Here is a 17836-nt window from a genome sequence, read left to right as displayed (position 1 = left end):
ACCAGCGACCTTTCACTTTGTAGGACGATGCTCAACCCAGTGAGCCAGAAATGTGAATCTTTTAGACTACTGACCTTGTAACTTGCAACCGTGCTAAATATGTCTTAGTTGTAGTAGCATTTGTAGATTCCACTGGATTTTCTACATAGGGGATCACTGCATGATTTTGGGGACCGAGGGTTGGCTGATGTGCAGTGGCCCCTGTGTTTGGGCCAGAGGAGAAAAACGGGAGAAGTTGGGCAAAGTTACCTTGAATGAGTGAGTCTGGTTAGGAGTAGGGGCCCCCAGGAGAAGTGTTTCTCTGCAACTGCAGGTCTAGCAGAAGTGTCTCCTGTCCTCCCCGGGCTGCCACTCTTCATTCCTGCTTAGTGTGGATGTCCAGGAGGTGCAGGGCTCCCTCCTCTGCTCTCTGCCCTTTCTCAGTCCTCAGGAGGCCTGGAGAGGAAACTTCTGCTGCTCCTGCTCTGCTTTCTTTTTCCACCTACAGGGGAAGGACAAACAGGGTTTGAGAGTCGAGTTGGCTTTTTTTTTTACACGTGTGCTTGGCTGTCCCACTTGATATTCCAAACTGCCCACTGTTCTCAAGAGCTGAGAGCCCCAGAAAGGATTCCAGGGGACTCAGCCTATCTGTGAAAACAGGAGCCAGGAGGCCCAGGAGACCAGAGACCTGAATTCTGGCCTTGGCTCCACCAGAGTCCCGCTGAATGACCCTACGGAGGTCCTTACTCTCCCCTGGGTCTGCCTTGTTTTGTCAAACGAGGCTGGATCAAGGAGATGTGAGCTTCTTATAGCTCTGAGGGAGGGGAGGGCAGGGGAGGGTGCAGCCCACCTTTCCTCCAGGTCCTGAATTGTGTTGAGCAGTGGCTAGCCCTGGGTCTCCGGCAGGAAGAGGGTGACGGCGCAGGCAGCCACAGGTGCCACTCCGTAGATGAAGAGAGTCAGGGTGGGGTAGACCTCAGCAGTCGTGGCCACTAATGGGCTTAGGCTGCTGCCTGTGCTACCCAAGGCTATTGTCATGGCCATACCCCTCTGCCTGAGGGGAGCAGCGAAACTGGGGTGAGGCCAGTGGGGTTTGTGGCAGCCCCAACTTCGCTAGCCATGGTTGCTTTTTTCTTTTCACATCCCCTACTATAGGGCCAAACACTTGCACTGGCCTTGGCTAAAAGGAAAATGGGAAGCAAATGGTTTTGGAACCTGGAAACCTGGGTTCCAGCCCCAGTTTGAACCTGCTGTGTGACTGTCAATGAGTCCCCAAGCAACCTCTCCCCTGAACTCCAGACTACATGCCTGACTTCCTAGTTGATGCCTTCATTTGGATGTCTATAAGGTCAAGGGTATGGAACTCTTCCTTTCTAACCCCCATTTGGCGCCCCCGCCCCAGGTTTTCCCATCCCAGCACAGGACGCTTCTCACCATCCAGTCTCCCACAACCAATGCTCATCAGTTCCCTCCAAGCCATTTTCATTTCTTGTTAGTGCAGGACCACGGTACTAATACTGCAGTACTGTGATAGTAATGCTGCTGGCACTAATACTGCAGTACTGCAGCACTATTTCAGTAGGGTCCTGACTGGTCTTCTCATTTCTGTCCTTTTCCTTGGGTCTCTATCCCCAGCCTACTCTGTGCAAGGAAGCCAAAGTGATTTTTTAAAACCATAACTCAGCTTATATCATGTTCTGCTTAAAGCCATCCAGTGATGTTTTATTGTACTAGGATAAAATCTGGCCTTTTTATAAATCCCTACATAATTGGTCCCTGCCTACCTGAGTTGTTACCTTGTGCCCCACCCCTTTATTTTTTCATTAAGGCCTTCAGACTTACGGCTTACCTTTGATCTTTACTGATTATCTAGCTACTCGGTCCTTCTCTCTTTTGCTGCATTTTTTAAAACCTCAAATACAGAGGGTTGAGTGAATTATAGTCCTCAGTTCATGACTCTCTCTTATCATTTATCCTTGCAAATCCCCCTTATTCCCTCCTTAAATTTCTTTTAAATGACTTATTGATTTGAGAGAGAGAGCGAGAGAGGGAAGGGGGGAGAAATGTCAATTTGTTGTTCCACTTATTTATGCATTCATTGATTGCTTCTTGTATGTGCCCTGATCGGGGATCAAACCTGCAACCTTGGTATAGTGGGATGATACTATAACCAACTGAGTTACCAGGTCCAGCCTCCAACCCCTTAAATTTCTATAAATTAACTTGGGGAGGATGAACATCTTTATCCTATTTCATTCTAAACAAGAGTGTGGAATGTCTCTCCACTTACTAAAATAATTTTCATGATCTTAAAAGAGTTTTAACAACTTTCCCCATGGAAGTCTTGGGTGTCCTATGTTTATTCTCTAGTAGGACCTTGCTTTTGGTGTTATTTTGGATGGTATCTTAATTTTCAAAGTTTTTCTAGGTTATTTTTCTATTTCATTGCTTCTAGGTTATTGCTATTAATATTATGGTAATTTGATTTTGTATTCAGCATCCTTGAGGAACTGTCTTATTAGTTTCAATTGTTTGTTGATTTTATTGGTTTATCTAGGTAGATGATCATATTGTCTCCAAATAATGACATTTGAAACACCTCTCTCTAAAATTTTTATGTCTTTTTGTTTCCCGGCCGAGCAGCATTGGCCAGCACCCCCAGTGCCGTGTTAAACAGTTGGGTCTGAGGCCAAGGAGAGTGCATATAACATTCCCCACTGTGTACAGCATTTGCTTTGATGCTCAGGTGCTCTGCCTGACTCTCTGGGTTCCCGATTTCCCTTAGATGGGTTAGCCTTGTTTTCTTTACTCTTATTCCAGGTCTTTGGTGTTTTTAAAAAATATTTTTTAAATTTATTTTTAGAGCAAGGGGAAGGGAGGGAGAAGGAGAGGGAAAGAAACATCAATGTGTGAGAGATACAGCAATTAGTTGCCTCTCACACGTCCCCAACTGGGGACCTGGCCTGCAACCCATGCGTGTGCCCTGACTGGGAATCGAACTGGCGACCTTTCGGTTCTCAGGCCAGCATTCAATCCACTGATCCGCACCAGCCAGGGCTCTTTGGTGTTTTAAAGGATATTTAAAAATACTTTATGCGAGGTTCCCTGTCCATAAGTCCCTCAGCGCGGATGAAAGAACGGACTCAGAAACGAATTGTCTGAGGACAGAAGGCCTCCACCAAATGGTTGGGAGGAACAACAAAGGGAAACATAAATCAGTGCAGGGAGATAGGTGGCGGGACCGTGAGGCGGCCAGGCATATCACAGAACTCCAGATGTCTCTTTTTCCTTAAGCATTTTGTTTTCACATTCTACTGATGAGATTTTGGGGCTACACAGACTAAGCAGGTTTCATTAGCTTCAAAGAGTACATTGCATATCTATTCTACTTCTAACCACACCCCCCACCCCCCGAGGGTGGGACCGGCAGCATGGTATGTGGGGCACGTTTGCCGGCTGGTTAAGGCTTATGGGCCAGTGTTTTGGTTCCCGCTCCACACAGCGGCTACAGCCCTCTGTATCATACATACCGGTCTCCCACAACTTTATACTTTTGGGAGTTATTTTCAGTGTTATTTTGTTATTTTCATGGACATAGAAGTTCTTTTTCTATTTGATTTCAAGAAGTTTTTAAAATAAATGCTGGATACAAATCCTTGAAATTATCTTCTTTTACTTCTTTCACCTTATTTATAGTGAAACAGATGGCCAGGATTAAAAAAAATTCGAAGTAGAGAAATTTATCAATGTTCCTTTTTCGGTTAACTCTTTTTCTGTCTTCAGAAATCACCCCCTCCTCAGCAGCAATTAATTTTTGTTTAAGGTTGAAATATCAATTGCATTTTATTTATTTCCCATATGAGTGAGTAGAAGTCCTGGTACTATTTCTTGACTAGTCCATTTTTTATCCAGTCAGATGCTCCCTCTGCAGGGTTCTCCTGTGTGTGGGTGTATTTCCAGGCTTGCTATTCTTTCCCACTGGCAAATGTGTTTCTTTCCTGCTCCATCATCCACTGTCTTAATTAGTATAATTCTATAATTATAGTATTTTTTATAATGTGAGTTTATATTATGTCTTGATTTCTGGTAGGGCAAATCCTTCTACCTTGTTCTTGGCAAAAAAAGTACCTTAGTTATTCTTGGCCCATAGCACTTTCATATACATTTTAGAATTTGCTCAACAGATTTTTGAAAATATTCATTGAGATTTTGATCAGAATGGAATTGAATTTATAAATCCATATTGGAATCATTGACATTTGTATATCATCTTAGGTTAATTATGAGTTGACATATTATGAGATTTCCTATCCATGTACATAGTACATTTAAGTTTTCTTTAATATCTTTCAATATAATTAAAATATTGTCTTGATACAGGAATATTTAAAAAGTTAAACTTCCTAATTTTTACCAGAGTAAAAAATGCAATTGATTTTTTATTTATTGGTCTTGTATCCAACCACTTTGAAAAGTTTATTATTTATAATGATTTTAGATTTTTATATAGCTAATTATATCCTCTGTAAATAATGACAGTTTGATTTTTCCTTTCTAGTCCTATTTCTGTTATTTGTTATTTTTTTAAGCTAATTTTTAAAATCCTCACCCGAGGACACGTCTATTGATTTGAGAGAGAGGGATGACGCTGTAACCATCTGGGCCACCCGGCCAGGGCTGCTTTTGTTATTCTTTATTTTCTTTCTTTTTTTTTTTTTTATGATGGGAGTAAGTATGGGTTTCTCTGGGAACTCAAATGAGCATTCTTTTTTTAAAAAATATTTTTATTATTTTATTTTATTTATTTGTTTTTAGAGAGAGGGGAAAGGAGAAAGAGAGGGAGAGAAACATCAATGTGTGGTTGCCTCTTACATGCCCCCAGGCTGGGGACCTGGCCCACAACCCAGGCCTGTGCCCTAGCTGAGAATTGAACCAGCGACACTTGGTTCACAGGCTGATGCTCAATCCACTGAGCCACACCAGCCAGGTGTAACATATTTCTTTACTGGAGAGTCGCTGACTCTATTTTAAAACTAATGCCCTTGAACCCTTAACCGCCTCCCAATTCCCCCTGGGTGGACTCTGGAATGTGCAGAGGCTGTGGGTTATTCGCAAACGACCATTAACCCTCCCCCCCGTGGTTTAGCCCGGCCTCTGGGGTAAGGAGGCCTCAGGGTTATTCACCTTTCAGCTCGCCCTGGCGCCTGAGCCTCCTTCCCCTCGATCATCCCTGCATTCCTTGGAGGGCATGAATCACGGGGATCCAGGGTCAACCATGGAGGTCCGCGTTTATTGATATGGAATGATGATCATGAAATACACTAAGAACAAATGGCTGTTAGTTCTGCTGCAGTTTTGCAACTATGTGCCATGTTAGTTACTGTGTGTTTGTGTGTTTCAGGTGTGTGAAAACAGTAAAAGTATGAATGAACCAGTACCGGTATGTTAATGGTTATTATTTCTGAAATGTGGCATTAGAAAGTCACTCATGTTTTTTGTTTTTATTCCTCCTGCCTAATTACTTTATCCACATGGGTTACCTGTAAGTTTTCCCACGGAGGTATTATAGAAATATGCAAATGAAGTGAGACCATGGCTGTATCTTTGTCAGCTGCCAATGACCCCGTTGCCAGGGACACATTGCGCAGTATTTGGGAAGACATTGTGGCAGCCAGACTCCAGGATAGGCCCCCTGCTAGCAGACCCACTCAAAAGACTTTCTTTGCTTGCACAGTGAACTAACCAGCCACTGGGAAAGCCCACATGAGGAACTCAGGACAGACAGTGTTTAGAAGCTGAGGGCAACCTCCCGCTGACAGCCAGAGGGAAGCCAGGGCCCTCACTCCTACATCCACAAGGAAGTGAATTCAGGCAACAACCTGGCTGAGTTTAGAAGTGGATTCTTTTCAAGTCAAGCCTTCAAATGTAGCTCATCTGACACTTTGGCTTCAGCCTGATGAGGCCCTAAATAGAGGACTCCTGTGAGCTCTGCTGGACTCGTGACCAACAGCAACTGAGATAATAAACGTGTGCTGTTGTAAGCTGCTAAAGATGCAGTCGTGTGTTACATGGCAATAGGAGACACCTGTGATACAGTTCTGGGGCCAGAAGCTCGGGGCTCCTGGGGTAGCGGAGCTCAGGACTCTTGGGAGGGGAGGGGAGAACTTGGCTGTTTAGGGGACAGCTGGGTTTTCCCCAGAGAGGTGGACAGCCCTCAGCCTCCAGAGCGCCTGTGTGTTTTGCCAATTGCTGTGGGTCCTCCCTCAGCCTCTTATCTTCCCAGTCTGCTTCTCTCGGTCAGTTTGTCCCCTACCTGAGTGAAGATGGACCTACCACAGTGGCACGAGGCAGAGGAGGAGGTGGCGAATAGCAGGGGCGCGTAGCAGCTGCAACATGGAGGGCTGGGCCAGGTTCACGGACAGGTGTTTCTGCAGATGCATCTGACTCAGCTGCTTGGCTACATAGGGCTTAGGCCTGGGTTTCCCTAGCAACTCCTCCCAACCCCCTCCCTGGGAAGCACAGGCTCTAGGGGGAGGGTCAGGGCAGGCAGAGCCCTGTGGGGAGCGTGTCATACAAGGTCCCAGGACTCTCACCTCCATACTCAGCTTGGCTCCCTCTTCCTGCTTCCCGTCGTTCCGGGCCACTCTCTGCAGGGCCTTCAAGGTGAGGTCCAGCCTCCCCGAGGAGTACCAGAGGGCAGACTCAATAAAGGACCTGTGGGTGGAGGGGAGGGGAAGGGGGTGACTTCAGCCTGGGTTGATAGAGTTGTGGCTGCCCAAGAAGGGCACAGACCAGGGAAGGAAGACACCTTGGAGGGATGGAAAGAATTCTGGGCTGGGAGTTGGGACTCCTGGGTTCTACTCCAAGGACTGATGTTGTCTTCATGGGAGACCTGGGATGACAAGTCCTGCCCTTCTCTGGGCTATGGTATTTCCCATATACCAAATTGGGCCTTGGCCCTCTTTGCTTTGACCTGCTTTGGATACTAGGAGGGACAGTAGGGGGTGGTCTAGAAGATGCTCTGCCCACCTGTGACTTACTGTGATCCCTCTGCTCTACCCTCAGGCTTCACACACCTGGAGTAGATGAAGGCAACGAAGAAGGGCAGAGAGACCAACAGCTGCAGGTGGCACCAGCAGAACACAGAATAAGCCGTGTCGGCCAGGGAGAACTGGCAGAGGCTGAAGAGTGACCCAAATAAGAGGCTCAGAACTGGCCAGGTATGTATGGGCAGCCACTCCAAGCCTGGGGAGAAAGCAGAGCTCAGGTCAAAGTCAGGGGTGTGTGAAGAGATGCGTATGTGACGGTTAGTAGTCATTTCCAGGTGGACAAGGACCCTCTTGTCAGAGCAGAAGGGCTCCTCTTTCAAGCTCAGTCCTTCTCTGCATCTCTACGCCCCTCAGAGGGTAAGGCAAGGGTGATTTGTTCACTAGCAATGTCCAGTGTGTATGTGGAGCAAGAAGTAGGCTGGAAGGCTCTGAATTCCCAGGTATACTCCCATTTCCCAGAATCCAACCCCAACGTTCATATGGCCTGGCTTCTCTCAAACATCCTTTGCTATGCCTTCAGCCACTCCACCTGCACTTCCCACTCATTTTAATTCAACAAACATGTAGGGTTGGCATGGCAACTCTGTGCCATGCCCTTTGCTTGGCCTGGGGAATAAAGAGTCATGATTCCTGCCCTCAGGCTATCTTGCACCACTTTCATTGCTTCCAGCAGGTCCATTCTTTTCGTCAAGAACTCTACCCCAGAGCTTTCACCCCCTCTGCCTCACTTATCATTAATTTCTGAGCTTAGATGTCACTTCTGGGGAGATGTCCTGGCTCCTCAAGTCCCAGTTGAACACCCCACTTCTGAACTCCCACATCATCTAGGCTCCCATCCCGGCCTTGAGAACATCAATCTGTAACTCCTTGACAGCCTTCCCCAGTAGGCTGCTAACTCAGAGTTCATAGGTAGCATCCACTTGTTCCCTTCTGTATCCCCATGCAGGGGCCAACACAAACTAGGTACCTCTTAAAATTATGTTAAACCAATGAATGATGAATTAAAGGCTCACCGTTTGATTGACCTCTCTATGTAAGCCCACGTAATCTCTATCAAGTCTTTACTCAGTTCACTCTTTCAGTGGTCCCTAAATATCTGCAAGGCAGTCCAGCCTCAGATGATCAGAGCCACCAAAGAGGTCATCATCTCCATTTCTTTCTGCCTTGGGCACTGCCTACCCCAAGGGAGGCCTCGATAAGTAGAGATGCTGGGATCGGTGGACCCAGCTTTGCATTCAGAGAAGGAGCTGAAGTCTGAATGTGTCTGGTCCGCTGGCCCACTGAGCCCCTGTGACTCTGGAGGCCCCATGATCCCCGCCCTCCCAGGACCCCTCTCACTAAATGTCAGGGAGTTGGGGATGATGCCACTCATAGCCATGCTTGAAAGGAAGCAGCAAATGCAGTAGGCTGTGAAGTTGGGTGTGAAGGACGTGCCAGGTCCTGACACCATTAACTTCAAGTAGCTCTGGATCAACACCTTCCAGAGGTCGACCTTGTGGGGAGAGGGGAAACCTGGGTTCATACAGCATATGGCTTCCTCCCTGCCCAGTGTCCTTGGCTGCCTTGCCCTTAGTGCCCCAGGCAATGTAATAGTTTTTTTTGCAAGGCTGCGCACTGCTCATGTGTGACCATGAGGTAGGTGCTGAGATGGGAAGTGGGGAATAATACGGTCAGGGCTGGCATCTGGGGGCCCTTGGTGACACAGCCGTGGGGTTGCCGCTGTCCAGGGTCCTGACGCATCAGCACGCTGGTGGAGAGACCCAAGCACTCTCATCAGAATCACAGGGGTGTGTTGAAACAACTCCGATGCCAGAATCCTACTCAAGGCCTGTTGACTATCTGGAAGGTAAGCTAGAACATGATTTTAAAAAATTTTTTTTTATTTCTTTACTTACCTGTAGAGCAAGGGGAAGGGAGAGAGAAGAGAGAGAGAAACATCAATGTGTAGTTGCCTCTCACCAACCCCCCCTGCACCGGGGACCTGGCTCGCAACCCAGGCATGTGCCCCAACCAGGAATCGAACTGGTGATCCTCCAGTTCGCAGTCCGGCGCACAACCCACTGAGCCACACCAGCCAGGGCTAGAACATGACTATTTACAAGCTCCTAAGATTTGGGAACTGCTGCTCTGGGATGTGGTTGATTCTTTGACGGTTGGTTGATGATGATTCCTGACAGACCTCTCCTAGGAGACAGTCTTTTGTAATTTTTAAAAAATTGAGGCATAATTGATATGTAATCTTATATTATTTTCAGGTGTACACCATAGTGATTCAATAATTGTATACATTGAGAAATGATCACCACAATAGGTGTACTTGATATCTGTTACCTTGCATAGTCACACATTTTTTTCTTGTGATAAGGGACCTTTTAAGATCGACTTTGTTAGCAACTTTCAAATATGCAATATGGCATTAATAACTGTAGTCACCATGCTGTTCACTACGTCTCATGACCTGTTCAGTCTATAACTGGGAGTTTGTACCTTTTGACCCCTTCACCCATTTTGTCTGCCCTCAGCCCCCTGCCGCTGGCAACTGCCTATCTGTTCTCTGTATCTGTGAGTTTGGTGTATAGATTTGCTTTGAGAAACCTATGCAAAGTTGATGCTTTTGCAAAATGGATAAGGACCGTGGCTTACATTTTATGAAGAATAAAGCTGATTTTGTGTACCTTTGATCTGCTATGACGTTTCTAATATTTGCAAATTTTATTCTCTAGAAAATGGCCTTCTATTATCCACCCTATGATGTGTTTGTGGTCTTTGGCCTGCAAGATCATCAAGGTTAGAGTAGTCACTACTGAGTTCCAGGAACTAATTTAACCTTCACCATAACTCTATGGGGTTAGGATCATCACCCCCATTTTACGGAAGGAAAATCAGTCAGATAGGGGTGGTGCAACTCTCCTCTCTGCGTTTGCCACTTATTAATTGTGTGGTTTTACTTTTTAAAAACATTGTTTACTTTTTAAAATGATAAAGGCAATAAATTATTATAAAAGTTGAAACATATAATAAGGCAAAGTGACAAGTTCTCTTCTTTCTAATTCCACACTTCAGAATTGACAACTGACAACTCTTTTTATTTTGGATCTTTCTAGACAATTTGGGCAAGTCATCTAACGCCCTTCAGCCTCAGTGTCCTTACTGGTACAATGCGGGTAGTAGCACCCACGCCGGCTTCACAAGGGTGTTGCGAGGAGTCTTTGGAAGGAAGTGAGGTGTGGAGAGTGCAGATGGACGGTTGCTTGACTCCTCTAGACTTTCCAGATGTGCTCAGGCTCGAGTGGATCAGTCCTGTGTCCCTCCCTGGATTTTCATGGAGGCCAGTCTCCCCTCTGTGCCCAGCCTGGAGGGCCCATGCCTTTGCTCTTTGATCCAGCGTTGTCCACCACTGGCCTGTCTGTCAAGTTCCCAATTATCAAGCCCCCACATAGCATCCCTGCCATGAAAATGAATGGACTCAGCTGGGGCAAGTTAGAGTGTGTGCACATGAGGTCCCACTGTGAGGAAGAAAGGGCTGGGGTCAAGAAGAGCTTGGCTGGTGCCCGGCAAGCTCCCTCTCTCCCTGTGGGGCTGAGGGTCTTGATTTGAGACCAGCATGTAAGGAGTGCCTCTCTCCCCCTGCCAGACCACCTTTCTCATCAGGTTATTTCAAAACATATAAGCAGTGCCTTTCGCGGTACAGGCTTACACTATTCCTCCTTCTCTGAGCACTAACCCCTCTCCCTCCTTCAGGGCTCCCGAAGCCACCCCTCTCTGGCACACCTGAAGAAACCCAACTTTGGAGCTGGCTTGTGCTGACCAGAATCTTTTTATTATACATTTGGAAATGTGACTCAGAGAAGCAGGGTTTGTCAGGACACCTAAAGTTGGGATGGGATGGGCAAGCTTTGGAAAAGTATAGAAGTGGAGCTGAGAAAACATGAGAGAAAGAGGTAGAGGCAGAGACAGAGCTAGAGAACGAGAAACATGGGAGAAAGAGGGGGGAGGAGGAGGAGGAAGAAGGAAGTAATCCAGTCAGAGAGGAGTCAGGGTGAGGGCTCAGTGATCAGCACCAGAGAAGGAGAGATGGAGAGTTCGGCCTGCCGTCCCCTTCAGCTACTTGATCCCTGACCCTCATGAGGCTGGGCCCAAGTTCTTGACCTTGGATTCTGTGAAATACTCTTCCACCCTTCCATTAACTTTCCATAAGCAAATTTGAGTGTTGTGGTTATTTGCAACTTTGAAATAAGCAGCAATTGGTTAGTATAACTAATAGTTTATATTTTGTTCCTCTTATAATTAATATAAGAAAAAAAATAGTCCTGTTATTTTGAAAGTACTTTCTGTCTAGATGGTGTAAAATAGCTCCACCGCCTGTAGGAAAGCCACACTGCTGACGGACGTGCCATGAGGTCAGAACGATAAATAGATATGGCATTTCCTTTACAGTTACGAGCAATATTTTTATATGTTCGAGTAGATTTTTAAACTGTCATTTCTTTTGTTAATCACAGAAAGACAAAGGGGCTGTAATGACCAAGGTGACTAGGGACTGCCCCCGACATGTGTTAATATACACCCACGTGAATTAATTCATCTTTCAATGTAGTTACTTGATGGTCTTGATTTGGTTGGACAGAAATCCTTAGTTTTGAATAAACTTATTACTGTAGGACTTTTAATGCCCTGTGGATGCATGTACCACACGGTGTAAAATTTGGGATGTTGGCATTTGAACACTTTTTTCCAAAGAGCGATGGACCTTTTTTGCTGTTTTACTGAAATAGCTGTTCTTCTGTAATCCTACGTGCTGTCTAGTACAGCTTTTATTTGGAAACGGTTCTGGGGCTGTGTCAGACTGAGAGTTAATGTTCATAGTACTTTGATGGAAACATGGGAAGGGAATGTGGGGATGTATGTGGGAAACTGTGGTGAGTGGGTTAGGGATCTTGCAAACAGGAATGAAGAAATGAAAAGGTACGAAGCAAGAGGATGTGGGAAAGAGGTAAGAAGTCAGAGGGGTGCAAAGAGAACACAGTCTGTGCAATCTCGTGGTGAAATCTGTATGTAGTCCAGATTAGAAATTGATCAATGAATACAGCCCTAAGTGGTGTGGCTCAGGGAACCGAAAGGTTGCTGGTTCGATTCCCAGTCAGGGCACATGCCTGGGTTGAGGGCCAGGTCCCCAGTTTGGGGGTGTGGGAGAGGTAACCACACATTGATGTATCTCTTCCTCTCTTTCTCCCTCCCTTCCCTTCTCTCTAAAAATAAATAAATAAAATCTTAAAAAACACACACACATACAGAAAGGTAATCTTTTAAAAAAATAATTTATTTACTTAGTTTTGTTTATTTCTTTGTTTATTTTTAGAGAGAGGGGAAAGGAGAAAGAGAGGGAGAGAAACATTGCTGTGTGGTTGCCTCTCACTCGCGCCCCCAACTGGAGACCTAACGTGCAACCTAGTCATGTGCCCTGACTGGGAATCGAACCAGCGACACTTGGCTCGCAGGTCGATGCCAGAAAGGTAGTCTTAAAAAAAAAAAGAAATTGATCAGTGAGTACAGAACACTCAGAGTCTCTCTGCCTGTGGCCTGCTTTAAGGTCCTATCATCCGCGAAGCAAAGGTTGCACGGGGCTTCTAGCACCATCTGTGTTCTCTTCATGTGCATCTGAAACCCCCGAGGATCCACTGTTTCTGTGTGCTCCTCGGCCTCTTTTTTAAAAAATCCTTACCTGGGGACATTCTTTCATTGCTTTTTAGAGAGAGAGGAAGGGAGAGAGAGGAACACAGACGTGGGAGAGGCATTGCTTTATTGCCTCCTGTACGCACCCAGGCTGGGGACTGAACCCGCAGCCTACGTATGATTTCCTGACCAGGAATCAAACCCACAACCTTTTGGTTATGGGACAATGCTCCAACCAACTGAGTCACACTGGCCAGGGTGCTCCTGGGCCTCTTGCATAGAGAATTACTTTATTACTAACAGGAAGCAAAGCGTAGGAATAGGACTTGAGAGAGACTCAGAGAATCACTGCCTAAGACAGCTCTGCACAGCTAATTTGATGAAGGCGACGATAAATGACAGATGTCATGAGACCAGCCTCAGGGGAAAGAAAAAGAAAAAAAGCACAGAAAGCAGAGAGGTGAAATGGTAGCTCTTATTCATCTGCAGAACAGGAAGGAAGGAGACTCAGTCTGGGTCGTTCATAATAACCCATGCCCACCCTGCCCTGTAGTCATTGGACTGATGGGTTGGCATGTGACCCAAGCCGGCCAATCAGTCTTTCCTAGAATTTTTCAAATTTGGAGATGGGCGGCAGAAACCTTTCTTTCTGGTGAGGGAATTATTGGGAGTAAGCCCAGAATGGTCAGTGGCACCTCGTGAAGGATTGTGTGTGTGGTAGCCATGCTTAGCGCACAAAGAAAAGCAGAGACGAGACCCAGCAAGGGTCCCGATGACAGCCACGGCCCTGGTTCCCACTGTCCCTAGAGCCATTGCTGCCTCTGCCCATCTTATGGTTTGGATATGGAAGCCTTTATACACTCTTCTGATGCTCAAATTAGCTTGAGTCACAAGCCAATAAGAGTCCTGACTAATATAGTACAGATGGGAGCTGCTAGCTTTGTTGCTCAGGCTATTTTAATTCAGAAAAAAATAAGAAGCGCTCAGCCAGGGTTTTTATTATAACCCACAGCCAGCCTCTTTGTCTTGTTATATTTATTGATGTTTTCCTTTGCAATCGGAGTGCTGAAGTAATCCTGTCGGCTATTGGGCCATTTTCCTTCCAAGGGGTAAGCTGGGACTTTTCTTTCTCAGGTGACCTGAGCTTTTGTGCCTGGGTGGAGTGTCTTCATTGTGATTAAGTGTCTTGCTTAAGCAGCCCCTGTTAACTTGTGAGCTGTGTCACTTGCTCCACAACTCAGAAGGTCCGGCCTCACATTGGGGTGTGCAGATAGGCTGCCTGCTACCCTGATGCAATGTTCTCGAGAGCGGCTGTAGACTTTGGCATTACTGGTCCAAGGAAGAGGTGCCCTGGCTGTGCTTACAAAACAGGCCTTCTAGTGTCCCGTGCCCGTGTGTGGCGGTGGATGACAGTCGCATCCACGGTGCCTACTAGAAGTTTGGGTTATTCTTGGCATCTCCATACAGCTCAAAGGATGGCCTAATTGTGAATGTGGCCTGGTCAGTGATTGAAACCAGAAGTGAGGAGGAGTGTACTACCAAGGCTTTATTTATAAGAAAATCCAAGGTGTTTGCTTACCCAGATTCTTTGCTCTAGATGGCAAGAAATCTGACCTTTTGGGTCAAACTGCCTGCTATTGAACAGAAGAGCAACACCCAGGCTGATATGTCCTGGAATGCTAATGACCTTGGAAAGCAGAGTGTAAAATTTTAAGAAGGGAAACAGGGATGCAGATTTGGAAGGACTGATAAGATCCAAGTTCAGATGTGTGGATGTGGATGTCTCAGAAGTTGAGTTGAGGCTGGAGAGTAATGAGGAAAGTTCCCCCGCAAGGCATGGAAGGGGTAGCATTTGGTAGGTGCATGCCTCTGAAGGAGGAGGACTAACCGTATTGAGTCACCTTCTGCTTCCACCTTGGGTGTCTCTGCTGGGGAGATGGCTTGACTTTGATCAGTTTCAGACAGATGCTGCATCAGGCAAGTTTTGGGGCGGTGCCTGACCACAGCCCCTACTCGGGGCATCTTCTCTGTACAGCCCTGACTAAAGGGCAAGGCGGCCACATGATCCCGCTCTACTGCCCCTTGGCATGATGGGTACATGAGGCGTGGACATCTGAGCCAGTTGCGGGAGGGGCTGAGCCCATCAGTGGGTGGTGCTGTGCCAGTCTGAGACTTACTCTAAGAATTTGATTTACGATACACAGAAACGTTCTGGTCGTTGGCGGACCCTAAATAGGAGAGCTAATGGATCAGAGCTGGGCCAGTGGTCCTCTGGCAAGGTGAGCACACAGATGAGATGGGCTGAGAGGGGACAGGAACGGAGTAAGTGCATAGAGATGCCTCTTGTGCTTCAGTTTCTGGTTCCAGCTTCCATGAGGCCTGGACACACTCCATTTCCTGTCCTTGGATTCCCTGAAACTCTGTAGCCTTGCAGTAACACCCCCTTTTCCCATGAGCTGATTAGAGAGAGCTTCTTTTTCTTGCAACCAAAAGACAGTTAACAGATGCTAAGAACATGATTAATGTGACAGCTACAAAGTGCAGAATTCAGCTGGATGAACCACTCTGGCAGGCCGGCGTGACTCTACAAAATGTGCGTGTGTGTGTGTATGTGTTTTGGGGAAGGAGTGTTCAATCACTAGAGATGAAAGGACCCCCTGTTCTCCTTCCCGTTTTTTTTCCCCCTTGGCTGCGCGCCATCTCCTGGCCCCAGCTGCTGAGAGCTATTTCTAGATGAAGTCAGAAGACCGTTTTTTTCTCCAGGACACTGAGCCCAGAATCCCCTGCTCAGGAATACCCCTGTAACTCCCAGTCACCTGCGCGTCTCCTCTCCCCCTACCCCAGGGAAACCAAAGGTCAATATTAAACTCCTGGAACAGTGTCTCTCTCTGGTGGGGGCCAAAGGGCAGAGGGCACCTTTCTGCAAGGACTTCCACTTCTCTTCTGCCAGGAGCCTCCAAACTCCAGCCACTGTTTTGTTATATTCCGGGCAAAGCTCATCGCAGATCCAGGGTCTTCCCACATTCAGACAAACGCAGGCCAGGGTCTGGTCTGTGTTTGGGGATGGTAAGTGGGGGAGGGAGGGACCGGAAGCGGGCAGGGCAGGAGGCCCAGGCCTCCCACTTTGGTAACGATGGTGGAAGGTGGAAGGGAAGGTGCTGTTGTCATGGATCCAGCCATCGGCGCAGGGCTCCGTGGCTGCGGTGCCGTTGGCCTCTGTGCCGTTGGGCGAGGACGGTCCCTGCTGCGGGGAGGTGAAGCGGAGTCAGGACGCGGGCCGCCCCTGCCTGTCCCGGAACAGCCAGGCCTCCAGCTCCCCGTCCTTGCTGAGGTTGGCGCTGGAAGTCGCGCGGCAGTGGTGGGTGGGGACGGCAGCGGTGAAGTTCTGGAGGGTGTTGTGGGAAGACAGCAGGAGCAGGGGGAGGAACAGCAAAGTCACCTGGGTCTGCTGGAAGCCACCGATGCCCGCCGACTGCTGCAGGAGGTCACTGAAGGCCATGGGGCAGGACCGCGGGAGCCGAGGCCACCTGCTCCCACAAACTGTTTCTGTCTCTGGGTGCTGGGGTGAGGAGAAGCGAAGGACTGCCCTTCAGTTCCTGGTCTGCTGTAGCCCTGGGCCTCCTGATGGCCAGCAGTAGTTTTTATAAATATATATATTTTTAAAGGAATCAAGTTAAACTATGACTTGATAGTAAGACATTCAATTATTAAGACTCGCCGGGTTAATGGTTTGTTCAAGGGGACCTAAAGGGCAGGTCAAGTTGAAGGAGGGTCATGCCTGATGCCCCATGGTTTGGTAGTTTGAGTCTCCTCACTAGGCCAGAACAGGTGACCTCCTCCTTGGAGAAGAAGAGAAAATGCTAAGGTCAGGAAGGGAGGCCCCAGCGGGTGTGAGCATGAAGCCTGGGCTGAGCTCCCTTTTCTCAGTGACACTCAGAGTTGGGGAAGGACTGTGAAGGGCCCACCCCAAAATGCCACTGTAGCATCCTCTAGCCTGTGAGCACTGCATCCGCATGAATCCCAGAGCCTGGGGCTCTTTTCTCATGATAATATTTGCTCCCTGTTCCTCTCCTTCCCAGAATGGCAATGGCATGCAGGTCACAATAAGCAGCCATCTGGCTTTCACGTTCTTCGTTAGGAGTCTGAGTGTGTGGGGGCTTACACCATCAGTGGAGTCCAGGCAAATCCAGGTGTTCTGACAGCTTGGTCCCCATTATATACTGAATTGTGTGCCCCCAAATTCATTTGTTGAAGCCTTAACCCACAATGTGACTGCATTTGGAAATAGGGTCTTTAGGGAGGTTAATGAATGTTAAGGGCTGTCATAAGGGTAGGGGTCTAATCCAATATGTCTGCTGTCTTTAGAAGAAGAGGACATTTAGACACACAAGGGGACACCAGAGATGTGTGTGCTCAGAGAGAGACCATGTGAGGACATAGTGAGAAGGCGGCCGTCTGCAAGACAAGGAGCAAGGACTCATGAAAAACCACACCTGCCAATGCTGTGATTGTGGGCTTCGGCCTCCAGAAATGTCTGTTGTGTAAGCCACCAGTCTGTCATGTTTTTATATGGTGGTTCAAGTAAACTAATATGGTCCCGAAGGGTGTCACTTATATCTATCCTGTGACACAATTCCAGCAAGAAATATGGCAGAGGGCCCATTGTGGGAGAGGAGACTTTTGGGAAAAGTAGTCTTGCTTTTCAAAGAGATGTGTGAAGAGTAACTGCCCTTTTCTGCCTTTGGGTGCTGCTGTGTGAGGAGGTAATACCTGTGACCTTTTTGCCATCTGGGGCAGGGAGGTAGTTGACTTGCTGAGGATGGGAGGGGAGGAGGTTGGAAGGAATCTAGATTCATGATGATGTTGGGTGCCTGAGACATAGAAGTCTGTAAAAATTTTTTTGACAATATTACCTTGTGCCTCAGTAAGCTCAGGTTGCTATAACAAAATACCATAAGCGGGGTGTCTTAGCAATAACAGAAATGTATTTCTCACAGTTCTGGAGCCTAGAAGTCTGAGATCATGGTGCCAGCATGATCAAGGTCTGGGGAGAGCCTTCTTCTGGTTACAGATGGCCAACTTCTATTTATTTACTTATTTATTTGAAAGAGAGAGAGAGAGAGACAGACAGACAG

General features: G+C 47.3%; 1 protein-coding gene across 1 annotated transcript; it reads right to left on the bottom strand.

The window, feature by feature from the left end:
• Window positions 1-864: 864 nt before the first annotated feature.
• On the bottom strand, window positions 865-16200 carry LOC150017601 (solute carrier family 22 member 6-like). The gene is given in 7 exon segments (XM_090267226.1): window positions 865-1033; window positions 6313-6428; window positions 6573-6693; window positions 7056-7224; window positions 8367-8520; window positions 10427-10551; window positions 15834-16200. Coding segments are annotated over 7 exon segments (1221 nt in total).
• Window positions 16201-17836: the final 1636 nt, after the last annotated feature.

This window comes from Furipterus horrens, unplaced genomic scaffold (genome assembly GCF_987537825.1).
Source record: "Furipterus horrens unplaced genomic scaffold, mFurHor1.1.pri manual_scaffold_2, whole genome shotgun sequence".
In the NCBI taxonomy this organism is placed as follows: Eukaryota; Metazoa; Chordata; class Mammalia; order Chiroptera; family Furipteridae; genus Furipterus; species Furipterus horrens.
The sequence above is the reverse complement of the archived record's forward strand: the minus strand, read 5'-3'. Positions and strand labels throughout refer to the sequence as shown.